This window comes from Conger conger, chromosome 1 (genome assembly GCF_963514075.1).
Source record: "Conger conger chromosome 1, fConCon1.1, whole genome shotgun sequence".
Taxonomy (NCBI): Eukaryota; Metazoa; Chordata; class Actinopteri; order Anguilliformes; family Congridae; genus Conger; species Conger conger.
The window spans coordinates 78,747,438-78,765,814 of record NC_083760.1 but is presented as its reverse complement, the minus strand read 5'-3'; the positions used below and the strand labels follow the sequence as shown (position 1 = coordinate 78,765,814).

At 43.2% G+C, this 18,377-nt stretch overlaps 1 protein-coding gene across 1 annotated transcript; it reads right to left on the bottom strand.

Annotated features, from left to right (window-relative positions):
- Positions 1–158: 158 nt before the first annotated feature.
- On the bottom strand, positions 159–17,778 carry iffo1b (intermediate filament family orphan 1b). The gene is made up of 9 exons (XM_061245413.1): positions 16,464–17,778; positions 12,249–12,309; positions 11,453–11,548; positions 9,840–9,980; positions 8,806–8,993; positions 8,003–8,120; positions 5,941–6,033; positions 4,791–4,921; positions 159–4,246 (listed from the first exon to the last, which is right to left on the bottom strand). Exons 1-9 carry the CDS (start codon positions 17,477–17,479, stop codon positions 4,150–4,152), a joined length of 1,941 nt encoding a protein of 646 aa, XP_061101397.1. The 5' UTR covers positions 17,480–17,778; the 3' UTR covers positions 159–4,149.
- Positions 17,779–18,377: the final 599 nt, after the last annotated feature.

Here is an 18,377-nt window from a genome sequence, read left to right as displayed (position 1 = left end):
GCATACACTGGGCGAAAGGCAGGAATACACCCTGGACAGGTCGCCAGTCCATCGCAGGGCACACACACCATTCACCCACACACTCATACCCACAGGCAATTTAGACTCTCCAATCAGCCTAACCTGCAGCAAAAGTAAAGCACACAAACTCAGACTGATACTGTTCTTTCCATCTTTTATTCTGTACATCATTCAACCCATTCCAGTATTCTGCACACTACGGAAAAGCTAGCGAAACCTGCCTATAGATTCATACATAATATGCATTCCAGTCCCATACAAAAAATATTGACGCACACCGAACATTGCCACCAGATACACATCGACTTCACTCAGTGCAAAGTGAAGAGTTCAAGCATACTTTTGCCCGCAAAATAATATAGTCCAACCAGAAAAAAAATGCTTTTTTTTTTTCTTCTTCAAATGATTGATTCAAGAGAATATTCAAGCCAGATTATTGCATGTGTTGGAGGCTGTGATCGCCAAAACCTTTGTGTGAGACTGTGGCTTTCTTGCATTATTAGCACTTATATGGTTATATTTATCCCTTTTCAGTTACCTGAATGCGTAACATTTCATAGCCTACATACCATCGCTGCATAACATTCCTTTTTCACAATTTTTTTTTTTTTTTTTTTTTTTTTTTACACTTTGGTAATATTTTCAAAAGAAGTTTACTTATTCGTCACATCAAGACATGAAGACACTGGAGGCTGATACTGCAGGTTTTGGCTGATGTCTAAAACATAATATATACATTTATTTAGTGTATTGTACATATAGCTAATTCCCTCTCCTGCTCATCTTTGTATGGCCAAATGCACTGAACTGCAAGATAATCAGTATGAATCTGCACGTTTCTTGCACCTTCATGCTGAAAGTGAACAAGTAAACTCCTTTCATAAGTACTTACTGTACACTGTAATACATACAGTAACTAGTATACACTCAAAACATACACGCTAACATGCATACATAGACACACTCAAACAGCATGTGTAATAAAATACACAAAATAAACTTTACATGGTCATTTGACGCTCCTGGTTAACCTATTTTACTCTTTCCCACTCTCCTCCCCTACCTTCCAACATTTGCCAAAATTTACACTCAAGTACAGACCTGGCAGTATTATCACCACGCAATTATTGCAATTATTATTATTATTATTATTAATGCTATTGTTGAATATACATATTTCTGTGCACTTTTTCTTATACCGCAAACTATACAAGCTCAGCTTATGCATTGCCATTTATCCAGCTCATCTGTACAATTAATAATTGGTAAAATATTAGCATATTAACAAAACAGTGCTCCAGTTACTTTTTCAGACAAATGCTAACTGTCAGTTGGCATTTTAGTAAGATGTTATCCCACATTCTGTTTGCCAGTTTATCAATCGTTCAGCTTTCACGTGAGAAAGTGACTCACTGTTGCCCGTCAACCACACATACAGTCCTAATTTCAATAACAGTCTCTCTCGGTCTGAAGCGTGCCATCTTTTAATGCAGTACATTACAGCATCTGTTTCTCAAATGTTGTTGATTACAGTATCTGTGTGTCTGTTTCTCCAATGCTCTGGATTACGGAGTCTGTCTGATTCTATAAAGCTGTGGATTACACGATCTGTCTGTTTCTCCAATGCTGTTGATTACAGTATCTTCGTGTCTGTTTCTCAAACACTGGATTACAGTATCTCTGCGTTTGTCTGGTTGTATAAAGCTGTGGATTACAGTATCTATGTGTCGGTTTATGTAATGATGTGGAATACATTATCTATGTGTCTGTTACTGTAATGTTGTAGGTTACAGCACCTAGGTCTGTCTCCAGTTCTTAAATTCTATAAACTAGTCTGTCTATGCATGTCTATCTCCAATGTTTTCAATTAGACTGTCTGTCCTTTCTCCAGTATCTCCCTGTGTCCAAGGGTCATCACTCAGTGATTCTCTTCTGTCTGAAACTGACCACCTCTGTCTCTCTGATTGTCCATTTCAAACTCTTATTCTGGATGTAAAATGCCTGACAGCACCGCATGCCTGAGACTACCACTGAAAATGAACAGAAAGCAAATAAGATTTGCGTGTCAATGCCCTTTAAACTCCTCTCCATGTCATTTATAGTACATACATATACACTCAGTGAGAATTTAATTAGGTATACCTGTACATCAGCTCATTAATGCAAATATCTTATCAGCCAACCATGTGGCAGCAACTCAATCTATAGAAGCATGCAGCAGTCAAGCAGTTCAGTTGTTGTTCTGACCACACATCAGAATGGGGAAGAAATGAGATCCAAGAGATTTTGACCAGGGAAAGATTGTTGGTGCCAGATGGGATGGTTTGAGCTTCTTAGAAACTGTTGATCTCCTGCGATTTTCACAAACAATAGTCTCTAGAATTTACAGGGAATGGTGTGAAAAGCAGAAAGCATCCAGTGAGTGGCAACTCTGTGGGCGAAAACGTCTCGTTAATGAGAGAGGTTAGAGGAGAATGGCCAGACTGGTGAAAGCTGACAGGAATGCGACAATCACCGAAATAACCATGTGTTACAACAGTGGTACGCAGAAGAGCATCTATGAACACACAACACAACAACTGGATGGGCTACAGCAGCAGAAGACCAATTAGTCTAAAAAAATAAGTCTAATAAATACCTAATAAAGTACTCACTGAGTGTACACTATACACAGACATTAAGCAGATTGGCCCTAGCACCGCCCAGCTAGCTCAGCGATATAGTATATACACAACATACATTTTTAATCGACACACAGGAATGTAGATAACAGACATCGATAATGGAACAATTTCATATTTGTACACTTGTTCCCTTGTTTTAAATCTAAGGAAATACTATTGATAAGCAGATGGTTTAAGTGAATGTACATGTTTCCCCTCTGACAAAAAACTGTATAGAGGGATTTTCAAGTTTTTCATTTTTTTTAGTAAATTATTGGCAAACTTGTGTATTAAAGCGCAAATTAACAAATATATGCTTTGGCCACACAGTGTGCTGTTTATTAAGCGATCGCCTTCTCTGACCAATCCTCATTTCTATTTTTGATGATGATGCCTATGAAAATAGAAACATTCATTAAATTAATTTAGGGGAAAAATGCAGTGTTAAAATAAACTTGATCAAGATTCATTATCATTATCATCATCATTATTATTATTATTATTATTATTATTATTATTGTGAACCTTTATTTATACAGGGTAAATTGACTGAGCACACATGCGCCTTTGCAGCAACACCCTGTTAATGCCCCCCCGACTACTGATGATAAAACCAATTAAATGACCAGCGGAGATTTCTTACTATTTTTGCTTTCTTACAAGTGAGAAATGAAGATTTTAGTTACTGATCAGCAGATATTTGATATGAAGTGAACTGTTCAGCTGTTTAAAACAGAATACAATTCTTCAGTTAGGAAGAATTCGGTCTTATATAGAGCTAAATACAACAAGAATGCATTTCATGGAGGATTGTTTCAGAGAAACTGCCAAATATATATGTATACATGCATATATACACATTAAGGCATGTTGTCATTGGAAAAAAATGGTTCCTCTTTGAGTTAATACAGTAGTGTAGCACTGTCCAGTGCAGCCCAGCAATACCATGACCACACCGGTGATGTAAAGAAGCCTTATCATTTAAGTATTGGTATACATAAAATATACCATATATCATTTTACATACTGATCACCTGCATATGAAATTGCGCTTTAAAATCAATGCCATTGTTCTCACTCCTAAACAGGCCATTGAATTCTGATGACTACTCTTTGTTTACTCTTAATTAAATGTTTAATTAAGCTTAATGCTCATTTTTTAATAAGTACTGTCAGTGATGTGGCTTTGCCAGAACAATGTAAAACTTCAAATGAAAGCAACGGTCATAATACACACTTCCACAAGAGGGCAGCAGCAGTCGGAAATAAATAAACCACAATACGCAAGGTCCGCTTCGGACAAATGCTTCTGCCACATTCCCTTACAAAAGCCTGTGGATGATGCGCGCATGTACAAAGCTACGGCTGAAAAATGTAAACAGTACTTTCCTAGCGGGGAGGGCGTGAAACTAAACGTGAGGAGGGTCTGCAGGGCGGAGGTGGAGCATCGATGAAAGTGAAGATATTATCTTCCTCCGTCTGTGGGCGGCGAGCCTCTCTTCTTCTCTCTCTCTGCCTCATCGCTCTCTTCACCACCCCCGGAAACAGGAGAGGGGGATTCACTGGGGCAGAGGAGGGAAGAACTCTGTGAACATTATGCAGCCAACAAGCGGAACAGATGAGGAAAAGGGGAAATAGAGAGGGGAAAATAGAGAGAGAGAGGGAGAGAGGAAGAGAGAGAGGAAGAGAGAGAGGGTGTGAGAGAGAGGGTGTGTGAGAGACAGAGATAGTTAGGCACAGTGAGACAGTGAGGGTGTGTGAAAGAGAGAGAGAGGGAGAGGGAGAGAGAGAGAGAGGGAGAGAGAGGGAGAGAGAGAGAGGTTGGCTCTTGGCACCATGCTGCCTCAAGCTCTTTCATTCCGATTACCATTTACGATTACCATTTTTTTTGATAACATCAATTAGCTGCACATTTATTTAACAATCTCCACCATATATCAGGACCTTAACATATTTTTCCACTTACAAAACTAAGGTGCAAAACTGTTGCAAATAGTGCTGCTCTATTTTGATCCAGTGAAAAAAATACTTTTTTAATTAAAAAATGTTCAACTGGCATAACATAACATCGCAAGTCAGAGACAGAGCTGGAGAGTGTGGGTGTACCTGTCTCCAGTCTGAGTGATGAGTCTCCTGCAGGTCTCCATCTGCACATCGAGGCCTCTCTTCATAGAGCACATCTCCATGTACTCGTGCAGATGTCTGTTCATGTCAGACTTGGCTGTGGCCAGCTCCAGCTACCAGATGGACACAGAGCAGTCAAAATGGCTTACACAATCAACATACTGTAGGTTTCACCTACCACAGCAGGGGAAAAATGCTTAATTTCACTGCTGTAAGTGAATACAAGAAATACAATCATACATCTCCAAACTTCCTGGGAAAGGATTATTCTAGATTTTAGTTTAATTTCTTTAGTCACACTTTAATTATTCATTTGTGTTCATAAATTGCGATAAATGCTTAAGCAGCAAAGTTGAACAGTCAGTTGTTTTGAAGCATAGCACTGCATGGAAGAATCATATGAACTGTTAAGGAAACCCATGCTAGCGCCACCAACTCATTAGCATCATGCTAATACAGAGGGTCTAGGCTTGTCTCTTTTTATGAACATTTTCTCAAAATATCTGAATATGAAGAACATCTCATGTCCATAATCAACAAAGGCAGCAAATATAATTATGAATTGTGCGTGTGCATGGGCAATTGTTATTTAATTACACATTACACAATGCGTGTGTTGCACTTGCTGCTAGCATGGCTGCTATGAAGCGCCTGCACATTAACCTTGACATTACATGCAGATGAAGCAGCTTAAAAAAAATGTCCACAAGAACACCAATGAAGAATGCAATTTTTTTTTTTTTGAATTTGACATCAGCTTCCAAACCACGGTGCTACGTTAATTGACAGCTCAAGGGAGCACTTTGCTACATCTTCAAAGATAATCGGACACAAAACAGCCCTACTATGTCTGCCTGCTTGCCTGGTTTTGAATGCCTTGGGCAGTAAGACACAAATGCAGGTGTAAGGAAAAAGGAACGCCTCTTGAACGTGAAAAGATAAGATGAAAGGATACAAAGTTTATTTCCAATACCGCCAGTGACTAAGCGCACGGATGACACTTAGGAGTCAGCAGACAGACAGAACCACGAACGTTTCAAATGCCTGCTTTTTAGCTGGTTTCCCAACTTTGATCCCGAGCGACACCTATCACCTAACCCTGAGGCCGGAGTCCTCTCTCTCTGAGTTTTACCTCAATTTGGTCTATGGTCTCCTGGTACTCCTTCTCTCGGGACTTGAACAGACACTCTGTGTCCTTTATCACCTTCTCCAGGGACTCCTCCGGCTGAGGAAGAGAAGAGAACAGGTCAAGGGGACCAATCAGAGCGGACAGCTGACAACATGTGACCTGCACTGTGACTGGACCAATGCAATGGGCAGATTCCACGGATAAGGCATCCTCCAGTCAACAAATCTCAAAATCCTTCGCTCAAAGTATTTGGAACTGCCCGACACACAAGCAGCAAGTCTTCCAGTGCAAAACCGACAGATTTTGAGAACCAATTCCCACTGTTTGCCCAAAGATACACAATTACGATGGTGGGTTTGTTTCTTACACAATTAAACCGCATTTCATGAATAACCAGTTCACTACAGTGCCTTAACACAGGCAAACACACTTAAGTCCTATAGTATAAGCAAGCACACATTTCGAATGAAAATCTCCTGCAAAATATCAGCTTCAGCTGCTGGAACACAGCTCCCCACTGAGAGACGAGCACAGCGAGCTGTTAATACGTGTACTCTTACGCTCCAGAGCTCAGTGTAGCGTGTTCATCCCACTGCATTAGCCATGCATGAACATGGCCTGTACCGTGTCCGTGTGCCAGCACCGCATGGCCCCAAAGGCAGTCCTGCACTGCCAGGCCCGCTAGACCTAGCTTGTACTTTCACAGGAAGAACCTATAACTGACTGTGAGGTTCAAGAGAAAACAGGAAATGTGTGTGTGTACTAGGGATGTGACAAATCATCTGTTTTTGTAACCGGTTACCATCCCAATTTTAATTTCTTGGTTAACCGGTTAACCAATGCTGCTTATGAATGCTAGGGGTCGTATCTTTGTTAGTTACACCGTGACTATTTTAGCATAGGCGCCTGGTCTAATGATTTTACTTTCCTGCCAATACAGGTCTCTGTACAATTTGATATATTTTTATGTAACGGTAAACTTGCATTTTACATTCCGATGCATTTTATATGGCGTGGGTCAATCGTGGTGGTGATATTAATGTGTCCACTTTTAGTTGTCGCTTTCAATATCCGATGGATAAATAGCCTAATGATAATGTATTTATTTATTTATTTTTAGGTACATACCGCATAGTGGAAAGCGAAGTTCAGTTTACCGTTTTTGCCGTTTTTACCAAATTTGCATGTCAACGAATACACACGGATGAAGAAACGCCATAGAATAAGCCATAAGCGAACTAACACTAAAAATATTTGACAACTATAGAACTGTAGCATTCAATTCCATGCGGTGTTTGCATTCTTAACCCTCTGAAATGGCCGTCGATCGCTCGTGGACAGCGTATTGTAATATATTGGACATTTGTCCAATAATGCATTGCTTTGTTTACTTGTGGATGCAGCATAGTGGAAAGCTAGGTTCAGTTTGCCGTTAGTTTGAATTTGCGTGTCAACGAATAAACACGGGTCTTCTGTGAACCTGAAGAAACAACATAGCGTTACAATGAGCCATAAGTCAACCAACAGCAACAGAAATTATTTGATAACTCTAATACTGTAGCATTCATTTCATGAGGTGTTTGCATTTTAACCCCCCTTAAATGGCCAGATTGCTTGCTCAAACTACTGAAGCTTGTCAATTGGCAGTTTAGAATAGTTTAGAACCGCAATAATATGGCTAGTGATGAATATGCATTTATATTAAACTGAGCTTACGGTTATCGGTTATCAATTTTTTGTAACTGGTTACAAATCAGTTTCGGTTAACCGTTTAACCGTTCACACCCCTAGTGCGATGTTGTAGTTTTTTTTTTTTTTGCAATTAAATATTTCTGTAGAGCATAAAATACCCAAGGAAATCTGTAGTAGAGTTAACAGAAAATGAATAATAAATATTGCCTTATTTTAAATGAAATCAGGGGCAGCACCACTGGCCAATTACCCAACGGTGCATTTTAACCCTTTACTGCAACAAATCACTGGTAGATCCCCAATGAGTTTCACAGGCACATGCTTCGTAAGAGCACATTTACAATCCCCCAAGTTCGGCTAGTAAGTAAGGTACCTCCCCCTGTGTCTCGGCCGCCAGAGTGTACCCTGGGAAGTCCTCCCAGAGCAGCAGCGTCTCCTCCGTCTCTTCCCAGGCCAGGCTGTCACAGTCGTCCTCAAACTCACACTCACGCCTGGAACACAGTCAAACACAGTCAAACATAGTCAAACTCACGCATGGAACATAGTCAAACACACAGTCAAACTCACACTCACGCCTGGAACACAGTCAAACACACAGTCAAACTCACACTCACGCATGGAACACAGTCAAACACAGTCAAACACACAGTCAAACTCACACTCACACCTGGAACACAGTCAAACACAGTCAAACATAGTCAAACACAGTCAAACTCACACCTGGAACACAGTCAAACACAGTCAAACTCACACTCACGCCTGGAACACAGTCAAACTCACACTCACGCCTGGAACACAGTCAAACACGCAGTCAAACACACACTCACGCCTGGAACACAGTCAAACACAGTCAAACACACAGTCAAACACACAGTCACGCCTGGAACAGTCAAACGCACATTGTGCGCTATACACGACAAGCTCATAACAACAAACAGTGCACAAAACCCTGCTCACCACTTCCCATGAAAGTTCCAGAAAAATAAAATGTAGACAAAATAAAATGCCCATCTGGAATGCTTCAGATCCATTTCTAATCCCAAGCAAAACATTAACTACTACACACAGTCCAACAGTGCTTGGAGTGCATTCGTGGCTGTTGAGACCAACGCAGAGGAGAGACAGAGGGCGGTAATATTTGTTGCTTGTGATGTTCAAAGCACCGTTCCCACTCACAGGTGATTCAGCATCCGCTGCATCTCCTCGTTGATCTGGTTGGCTGAGGAGCAGCAGTTGTCCTCCTCTTTGGTCCCGCCCCCTTCGCTCTCAGAGATGCTGGATGGTTCGTCCACTTCGCAGCCGTTGGACGGCTGAGGAGTCTGTTTACGAGGGCGACGGTTGATGGTGGAGGGAGGAGTGGGCACCTGCAGAGGAGGAAAGACAGATTAACCTGTTGTATACCAACACCAGCCTGCCATGTTTTCCCCCCCAATGCCCCCTAACCATAACCCTAACCCTAACCTCCACCAGCCTGCCCTCTTTTTCTCCCAATGCCCCCCAACCTTAACCCTAAGCCTAACTTCCACCAGCCTGCCCTGTTTTTCTCCCAATGCCCCCAAACATAACCCTAAGCCTAACTTCCACCAGCCTGCCCTGTTTTTTCCCAATTCCCCTCTCATTTTCTCCCCAATGAGAAATGGGCAATAGTGTAGACCACATCCACGTGATTTCCCGCTCCCGGCGCAGGAGTGTAAGACTAGCACGCTCTCCTCTCCAAAACACACGATGTCACGAGCAGCTTCCTTTCACCCCCGGGCCCACAAGCCTGCACAGGCGTGAGGCCGGGGGAAGAGACTTCCCGTGCAGCTCAAACCTGGACCACAGGTGCCTGATTAACCACGAGACACAGATCGTAACTGACTGAACCCACCCTAACCCCGGGGGCCACAACCGCCAATTATGAGTGGCCCCTGTGGGGTTACCGCCCAGCCGGCACCGGTGCGGTCCAGACTCGATCCCGGAATGCGGGGTCCATCCGCGCGGCGGAACACTGCGATGAGCCACGCAATATGGAATGTCAAACGGTATCTTTGCCAGCCGGCCGCGTGGTTGCGACGCTCTCCGTCCGTTGGGAGAGGGACAGGCCGGCACACGCTCTCCTCCGAAACCCTGCCAGCGGCCTTTGTTTTTCCCGCCACGGCGTACCCACCGAGCCAGAAAAGCGAGCTGAGGAACGCCCCAGAGCGGCCGGACCGGGGGGCGAGACGCACCTGGAAGATCTTGATCATGTCCTCGCAGTTCCTCTGCTGGGCCACGTCACACAGCCGGGCCGTGATGTCGATCCTCCGGCAGATGTCCATGTCCACCTTCATGGCCTTCTCCTGAATCTTACTGTCCAGCTCCGACAGGTTCTGACGCGGGGGAGATGGGAACAGAGGGAGAGTATAGCACGGACTCGGGAGGACACAGGGCCATCAAAAGGCTTGTGGCCGATTGCGTAGAGGGCCAGTTTCGCAGACACAGATTAAGCCTAGTCCTAGAGTAAATTAGATCCTCTGGCAGTCGGAAGGTTGCTGGTTCGATCCCCCGCACTGGGTGTCCCAGAGCAAGATACTCAACTCCTGAGGACCGAGCTGTATGGCGGCCCATCGCCTGGTGTATGCGTGTGTGTGTGTGTGTGTGTGTGTGTGTGTGTGTGTGTGAGAGTTTGTGTGCGTGTGAATGGGTGAATGAATAGTGAATTCACTGTAAAACACATTGGATAAAAGTGTTATCTACGCAAATGCAGTCCAGTTACCAAGGAGTAAGGTTGGACTGGTCAATAATGTCGTGAGAAGACCGATTTACAGTTAACACTGCGGTTATTAGATGCAATACATAACTGAATGAACAAATTACTCATTTAATGTCAAGAATAGTCTAAAACTTTCTGAGCAGCCCATGTAACCCTAGATCACACCATTTGTGAAGACTATTTCACAGACATTCCCCCAAGCTCTCTACTAGCATACCAAATGTTCGCACATAACACTCAAATAAGGATATTTTCAGTATGATGCAAGCGCTGTGCTTGCTCGCATGTCTGTGAATGTACATGAGGAAGCAATGTTTCACAGTCTCTACACAGCGATACTACTTAACCCTATGAGAAGGGAGGGTAATTCAAATGCATATATCCATTATATTATTGGGCACATTTCAGATGGAAGCCATGGGGATTTTGAACAGGCTAATTTAAGACAAGATAACTTTAATTCAACCACAGCCATTCAACTTATAAGCAATCAGTGAAATTGCTTTCAGGGGAATTACTTTGAGTTAGATCTCAGACAAGGACAAAGGCAGATTGTCTTTTCTGCCTACTAAGCCTTCCAACGAATTGAAACATTCGGAGAGGGCAGTAGAATTCTCTCTCAACACTCCCAAACTAATCAAATTCCGTTTCTCCTTGGATGAAGAGGCAGGTACAGGAGGAAGCATCAACAGTTAAAGAACCGTTCAAGTTGTGAAAGAGGGATGAAAAAAGACAGATCAAAGAAGAGAAGGAGACAAAGGAGACGAGAGACGGAAAGTTCTGGAAAATGAAAAAGCAAGGTGGATTTATAAAGGTCAGGACTTTAAAACACACTTAATCACAAAAAAAGAATGTTCAGGACATGTTCTGGCACGAACAGTCATTAAAAGCAGCCCATCAAATTTCTATGGGCATTTCTTACCAGGGGTGTGTAGGGGATTACCAAGAGTACAAGGGGCTCAAAAAAAAAGGAAAGATTCCTGAACTAGCTGAAGCGGAATGGAGGAGATGATGTGATGGGCCCGGGGGGTGCCAGCATGGGGTGCTAGCGTGGGATGTTAGCTGCAGGTGGTGCTAGAGGTGACTTACGTTGCTCATCAGGCCCTTGAATAGGACGAGCTCCGCCTTCAGCTGCTGGACCCGGAGGGCCAGCTCATCCTGACACACCTCGCTCTCCTGGAGCTCCTGCAGGGACAAACACACGGCACGCCATTCCCCCAATCCGCACTGGGACACACTGAGACTGCCATCGGTCAGGCCACACTAACCAACCTCCGCCCCCAACACTTCCGCACTGGGACACACTGAGAGTGCCATCGGTCAGGCCACACTAACCAACCTCTGCAACCAACACTTCCGCACAGCTGTTTTTAAAGAGCAGCTGGGTCTGTTCAGTGAACAACACTGGGTGTACCTGTCATTTATCTTAAAATGAGCAATATACAGGCAAACTATAGGCTTTCTATTGGAAATAAAAACTGGAATTCTTTTGGGCATTTGGCGTATTTCATGCACATACAAGTTAAATCTTTTCATGGTTGATGCTGAACGTCCAGCCAAAACTTTCTCACACAAGCATGGCTTGACACCTTTACATTCGAAAATGATATGTAAAACCCTGGATGGCAAATATATAAATTCAAGGCAGAAAGCATAAACAGGAATCTTGGAGCATGGGCAACTCAATCCAAGCAGTCAGCAGGTTTTCCCCATCACACTTAAAAATCAATTGCCTGGAGCCGTTAAAACGGTTTCCATGCGGAGAGCTGAAAGAGTCCTACAGACGCAGTAGGCAGCCGCACGTCAAGTATTTGCAGATGGCACTAAATAATACAGTGAAACCCAGTACAAAATGGCAGAGTGACAGAGTGAACAAATCTTTTACCTCCTGTAAATCTGTCACTTTCTCCTGGAGTTCCACCCTCACAGTGTATTCCTCTTCCCATCTGAAAACAACCACAGTCACAGTCATGTTACTGAACCAGGAGAACACGCAGGCTAATGCAGTGCTGCCCAACCCTGTTCCCGGAGATCTACCGACCCGCAGGTCTTCATTTCAAGCCTAATTTGGCACACCTGATTTTATTTGTTAGCAGATCAACGAGATCTCTAGGTGTTGATTGAGGTGCGCGATGTTCGAGCTGAAGTGAAAACCTAGTTTGGCAGCAGGAGCAGGGCAGGGAAGCCTTGGGTTAAGGGTTACAGCGCCTTCTCTGAACACAGGTAGGGTTATAGGCTCCATTGCTAGGGTGTGTTCTCAAAACCCTATTCCCATTGCGTGTTCTCTAAACACACCTAGGGTATAGGCTCCATTCCCAGTGTGTTCTTTAAAACACAGGGAGGGTTATAGGCTCCATTCCTATGATGTGTTCTCAAAACAAAGGGTATAGGCTCCATTCCCAGTGTGTTCTCTAAACACAGGGAGGGTATAGGCTCCATTCCCAGTGTGTCCTTTAAACACAGGGAGGGTATAGGCCCTATTCCCACCACCCCTGCCGCAGTGCTCGCAGCCCACCGCATTTCCATGTGCCGTTCGGGTCGGCCTCTTTCTGATTGGCTCTCCGCCACCTCATGGTCACTTCTGTCTTTGACAGGAAGTGTTTTATCGCCCTCACAGAGGAGAAGAGAGACGCTGCACTCTGCTGGAGTTGGGTGGGTCTCCGGGAGCCAGCCGTGTCAGCTGTGTGAGTCAGCGGCATTCACGACAGGACCTGCACCCGCTGGCTCTCGTGGCGTCCAGACTGCGTGCCGGAACAGGGGACGCGTTTTTGGGTGACTCAGGCAGAAGAAAAACGCAAAACAACACATTCCTGAGAAATGACTGCCACGTTCCGCACGTTTCTGCTGATAAAGAATACGACATGATCGGACTGGACACGAAGGCATCCGCGGAGCGAAGCCACGATGACGTGTGCGTGCGAGGGCAGAGAGGGCAGGATGAGGGAGAACGATGTGGAGGAGGGGATAAGGCTGGGAGCGAGGGAAGAGGGGGAGCGAGAGTCCTCTCGTGGAACTAACAACCAATAACTGGCTGCAGAAGGTACTGCATTGCAGATACTGTGTGCTTGCAGATGCGGAGAGAGGGAGGGAGGGAGGGAGGGAGGGAGAGAGGGAGGGAGTGAGAGGGAGAGAATGAGAGGGAGCAAAAAGGGTAGGAAGGAAGGACACAGGGGTGAACGCAGCAAGGAGAAGGAATAAATGATGAAGTTTGTCACTGTGTTGATTTTGCCAGGGAGTGGATATTTACTATTTGCTGTTGTTTTAATGACATGACCTTGGAACATTGTGCTTAACGTGCAGACTGCAAGTTGAAATGTAAAAAGCACTCCTTTTAATTATCCTACTTCTTTTTACATCGACCCCTGCCTTCACACCCTAAATAAAAAATACGGATAAACATTTTATACCAATTGTTAAATACAAAATTGTTTACACAGAACAGAAAATTAAGGAATACGCTCCAAGTTAAAAACCGGCAGGTTAGCATAAGGCAGAGCAATAGAATTATGGCACTGAAAAATAAATCAACATCATAACAGGTCATATATGACAAGCAATTACGATAGCTGAATACAGAGATTCTCATGTTTTTCATTAAATTCATTAAGAACTAATTAAATAAATGTGTAATCATATCAGTAACTCTCTATGTTCACCGTTATTGCTGATGGCTTAATTGGTGGATACTTCCAACAGCTACCGAATAATTAAATGTGTTGTAGAGGTGAGGACATTCTGCAATGAATAAACACGCAGAGCTTACGCTATGAATTATGGGAGATGTTTTTAAGTTCTGCTTCAAAATGACTAAAATACAGCTACTATCTGTAAGATTATGGGAGGACAGAGAAATGCTTTGCCTATAATTTAGCTTGATCCTTCTGAAACTTCAGTACAGCTGACTCAACAGTCAAGCTTAGATAGTTTAGGTTACATGCTAAAGGTGTGCAGGCTGATTCATTCATTCACCTGCTTTACATATTTCTGACTCAGTATTAAAGCAGAAAAAATATTTTGAAAATACGAGAGAATATAAAGAACAAGGAAGAATGTTGTATTTCACAGAATGAAACAGATGAGGGACATCACAAAGCACCTGGCATTAAAATGTATTCACACTACATGGTTTTCACAGTTGTCCTGTCCCAACAATCACCACATCTGATTTCCACGTTTCACGCAAGTGAAAAAAAAGACCCTGGCACAGCTGCATAGAGTGAAGGGCCATGTTTAAAAGCGCCTAAAGCGTGTTCTTCAATTCGAGTACGAACTAAATCACAACACGGCTAAAAGGGTGCTGTACCATGTGCACGGCCCAAAACAACTCCCCAGCAACATGGCGTTACTGTAGCAGGTATTGGAGGCTCACTGCAGCCGAATCAGCTGTGGGAGAAACGCTGTGGTCAGCAGTGGGCCGGGCCCTGTGCAGTGAGGTGTGTGGCTAACCGCAGGGCTGGACAGCGTGACAAAGCACCAGAGGCGTGACATAGGCATTTGCTACATCGCGAAAGACAGAGTAAAACTGCGGCCTGCAATATTGCAGATGGGGGGTTTGCTTCTGGTTAAAGTAAAAACGCCACAGAGGAACTGCCACATCAAGTATGAAGTTTAGATTCACCCCACGTGAACCAAAACAGGTGCAGATTAAAGAATTCTCCAGTTCTGATGGTAAAGATTTGAAACCAAAATGGTAGACGCAGGGCTAGCATTTGTGTGTCTCTGGTTTAGGACACTGGTATTATTCATTCAATTTCACTGAAATGTTTTTACTGGCGTTTAATAAATCAAATCAGTGGTGGTTCTAAATGCCCAGAGGACTGAAAATAAAAAAGGACCCCTCGGTATCGTAAAACTGCCTCTTCATTGTGAAATCTAAAATGAAAGAACATGTTAGGACACAGAAATCAAGCATATTTTGAATAGTTAGGGGCAGGCATAACTAGACGAGAAACTGGGTCAAAAATATAAACCTGTCTCTGCATTACTCACACACACAATGACCAAGTTGCATTCTGCACACTATTTTGAACTGCTACACATACTGTAGTCAACTCATGGAAACATATGTGCTGTAAATAATACTGAAGACTGTTATTCGTATTCTGGAATGGGACTAGATCTGGTCTGTGGGTATAGGCCCCATCTGTACACCAATTTCGTTGGTGGTACCTTCCAATTCTACAGCACCTACACAGCGTAGGCCTGTTCCAATGTTTTTCCAAAATCTCATTTCACCTCTCCTGTCCATCTGCTTGAAAGGTGCAGCCTGGTCATTGGCCAAGTATTACAGACTTCACAGTAGTCTCGGTAAACTAAATACATAGAATAAGCTCGAAAACAACCTTAACACATACACGCACGCACGCACACACATCAGCCTCTTTAGAGTACAGAAAATAAATGTCTGCGTCTGCTGTAAAAAAAAAATGTCTGCATAATAATCTTCCCTTTCTCAGCTCCTCAGTTCATCGTTTCCACATATGTAATTGCAAAAAGTTATTGGAATATACTTTCCATTCGTATTTGTCAATCAATTCCCGATCCACCTTTTAGTAAAATGCGCAACAAACCGAAAAGCTGATGTCCGGTTTCATTGCCAGCGAACCTCATAACTTGACACTAAAGAATCTTGCTGCTAGTGAATTGACTGAAATTCCCGCAGGCGTACAGTAGAGCGCCATGTCAACAGTGCAGGCAAAACGGCAGAGGAGCAACTAAACATCCTATTGTTAGAAACAGGTACAATTTCATAACAGTGCATTAAAACATTGTAATAGAATACTCATAGGGTTGTCATCGATAGCAATGCTATGGTAAACTAATACTAGGAACATGACGATGCATCCTGTCAAATAATGTAATGACTTCAAATTCGAAATTAAAGGTAATATTATATTATTATATTCAGTCTCTGATAAAATATGCACTGCCACCTCATTGCAATAATATAAAACTGCATTTCTGAACGAAAACACATGCACGGCTCTAAAAAATGTATACAATGACAAGAAACAAGTTGACAAGTGTAAAATAAACTGCCATGTTCCTGTAATTTGGTACAAGCTAAACAACACAACGAAAAACTAAAACCTATGCTTACCTTCGTTTGTATTCATCTCGCTCCCGTTTCACCTTGGCCAGCACATTGTACAAAGCTCGTATCTCTGGTGTGATGGTGTCAATCTGCACGCCAACTCCATCGGGATGGACCCAAGATACCCCAGGACTTGTTACCCTTGTCTCAACGCCAGAGCCCAGCTTGCGGGTGTGGTTGTAAGACCAAATAGTACCAGGTAAAAACCTAGGTGGGGGGTTAGGCCCTGTACCAGTGCTTGCACTACTGGTATTTTTTATGTTAATATTGGAGTTGGTGTTCGTCGAAGTATCGGTTGGGGTCGCAGGATCGATGATGATATGTGGATTGTGATTAGAATTGGAGTCCCCCGCACTTGAATTTGAAATTTCCGTTGGTGGTTTGCTTGTTTCAAGTGTGAGAACTGTATTAAGTGGCGGTGTAAACAATGTCCTCGGTCGGAGAGCCGTGTTATTTGCGTTCTGGAATGGGACTACACCTGCTCTGATCGGGATAGGGCCCACAAACCCCGTCTGTACACCTATTTCTTTGGTGGCCGGTCTCTTCCCTTCTGCAGCACCTAAATTGCCGCCACCGTTATTTTCCAATGCCTGTTGTAACTGTTTTTCCAAAATCTTATTTCTCCTCTCCAATTCATGAACCTTAGCCAAAAAGCAGCGGAAGCGTAAATTCAGGGTCTTTAAAACACTGATATTGGAACCCAGGTCATTTCGCAGGGCCATTGCGGCAGGTGGTGGCGGTGGGCGATACAAAGAGTTGTTGAAATGCTGGTATGCAAGCCCCGTGGGTGGTAGTGCCGAGAAGTCAAGTCCAGATATGGTGTCTGAGCACAATCCGGGATGTTCGCCTATGAAAAAGGATGGGTCAGGGGCGCCGAAAACCGAGTCGGGCAGTAGGCCTGTTGGTGAATCCGGCTGGCTTGGACCTTGGTTCTGCTGCGGGAGAAGAAAGACGTTCGCCCCCAGCAAAGGATTCATACTACAGTTACTGTAAGAAAATCTAAAATGCTCCAAATCTGGCATGTAAACGGACGTTACTAATCTAATTTCCTACTGCGTAAAAGTATTACTAGCTAGTTAGCTATCGTTATTTAGGTAAGTTACAGGCGTGCTACCGCGCTAGCAAGATGTGCTAGCCAAGCGTCATAAAATCAAAAATCAAATCACTGCACTGCAGATTTTCTAAGTTCGATATATTAAGCCTGTTTAAATATATTTTCAACTAGCATTTATTAATGCTAGTCTGGTAGTTTAAACGATCTGTAAAAACCGCAGTGGCAGAAGGAATAGCGGATAAATCCAGTGAACGCTACTGTGCAAAGCTTTTCTAGCAGCAAAATAACCACACAACAACGAGCGATGCGGGATTTAGCTGACTACCGTAATACGTTAATAAATACACACATTCAAGTGCGTTTCTTCTATATTAAGTAAATGTGGGTTTTAAAAAATATTTTAACTGTATCTACCGTCTTTTAATGTTAATAAATAGTCTATCTGTATTGCGTTTGTCTCTATATTACCAACACTCGTATTATTTAGGATTTGTTTTTCGTGCCCACAGTTGTATTGTCCTGAATAGTTGTGTAATTACGGTAGGATGACGTCGGAAACCATAATAAACCGAAATCTGCGGCTCGAATGGGCGGGTGAAACTTATTTTTCAATACTGATAAACTGTGACTGTTTTCGTTTTGTACTTCGACTCTCTGACGTTGTTTGCGAACACATTCTTTGTTTCCTGCTGTTTCATTAATTGGATATGTCCTGAAAAAAAAACTGTATCACATCAAGAAAGAAAGAAAATCCTCAGTAAGAAAATATCAGCTATTATATCAGCATCAACTGAAGAAAAAGATAAATAATTACTTATTTGCTGTATTACCTGACACACTGAAGGGAAATGATCACATATCTTCTC

Bases quoted from the DNA above. Each gene is read 5' to 3' on its own strand.
- iffo1b (XM_061245413.1), bottom strand. From the start codon at position 17,479: ATGCCAGATTTGGAGCATTTTAGATTTTCTTACAGTAACTGTAGTATG. The intron at 8,121-8,805 runs GTGAGTGGGAAC...ACTGTGTTCCAG, and splicing joins CAGCGGATGCTGAATCACCT to GCGTGAGTGTGAGTTTGAGG. The intron at 4,247-4,790 runs GTACACCCACAC...CCTCTGCCCCAG, and splicing joins ATCACTCAGACTGGAGACAG to TGAATCCCCCTCTCCTGTTT.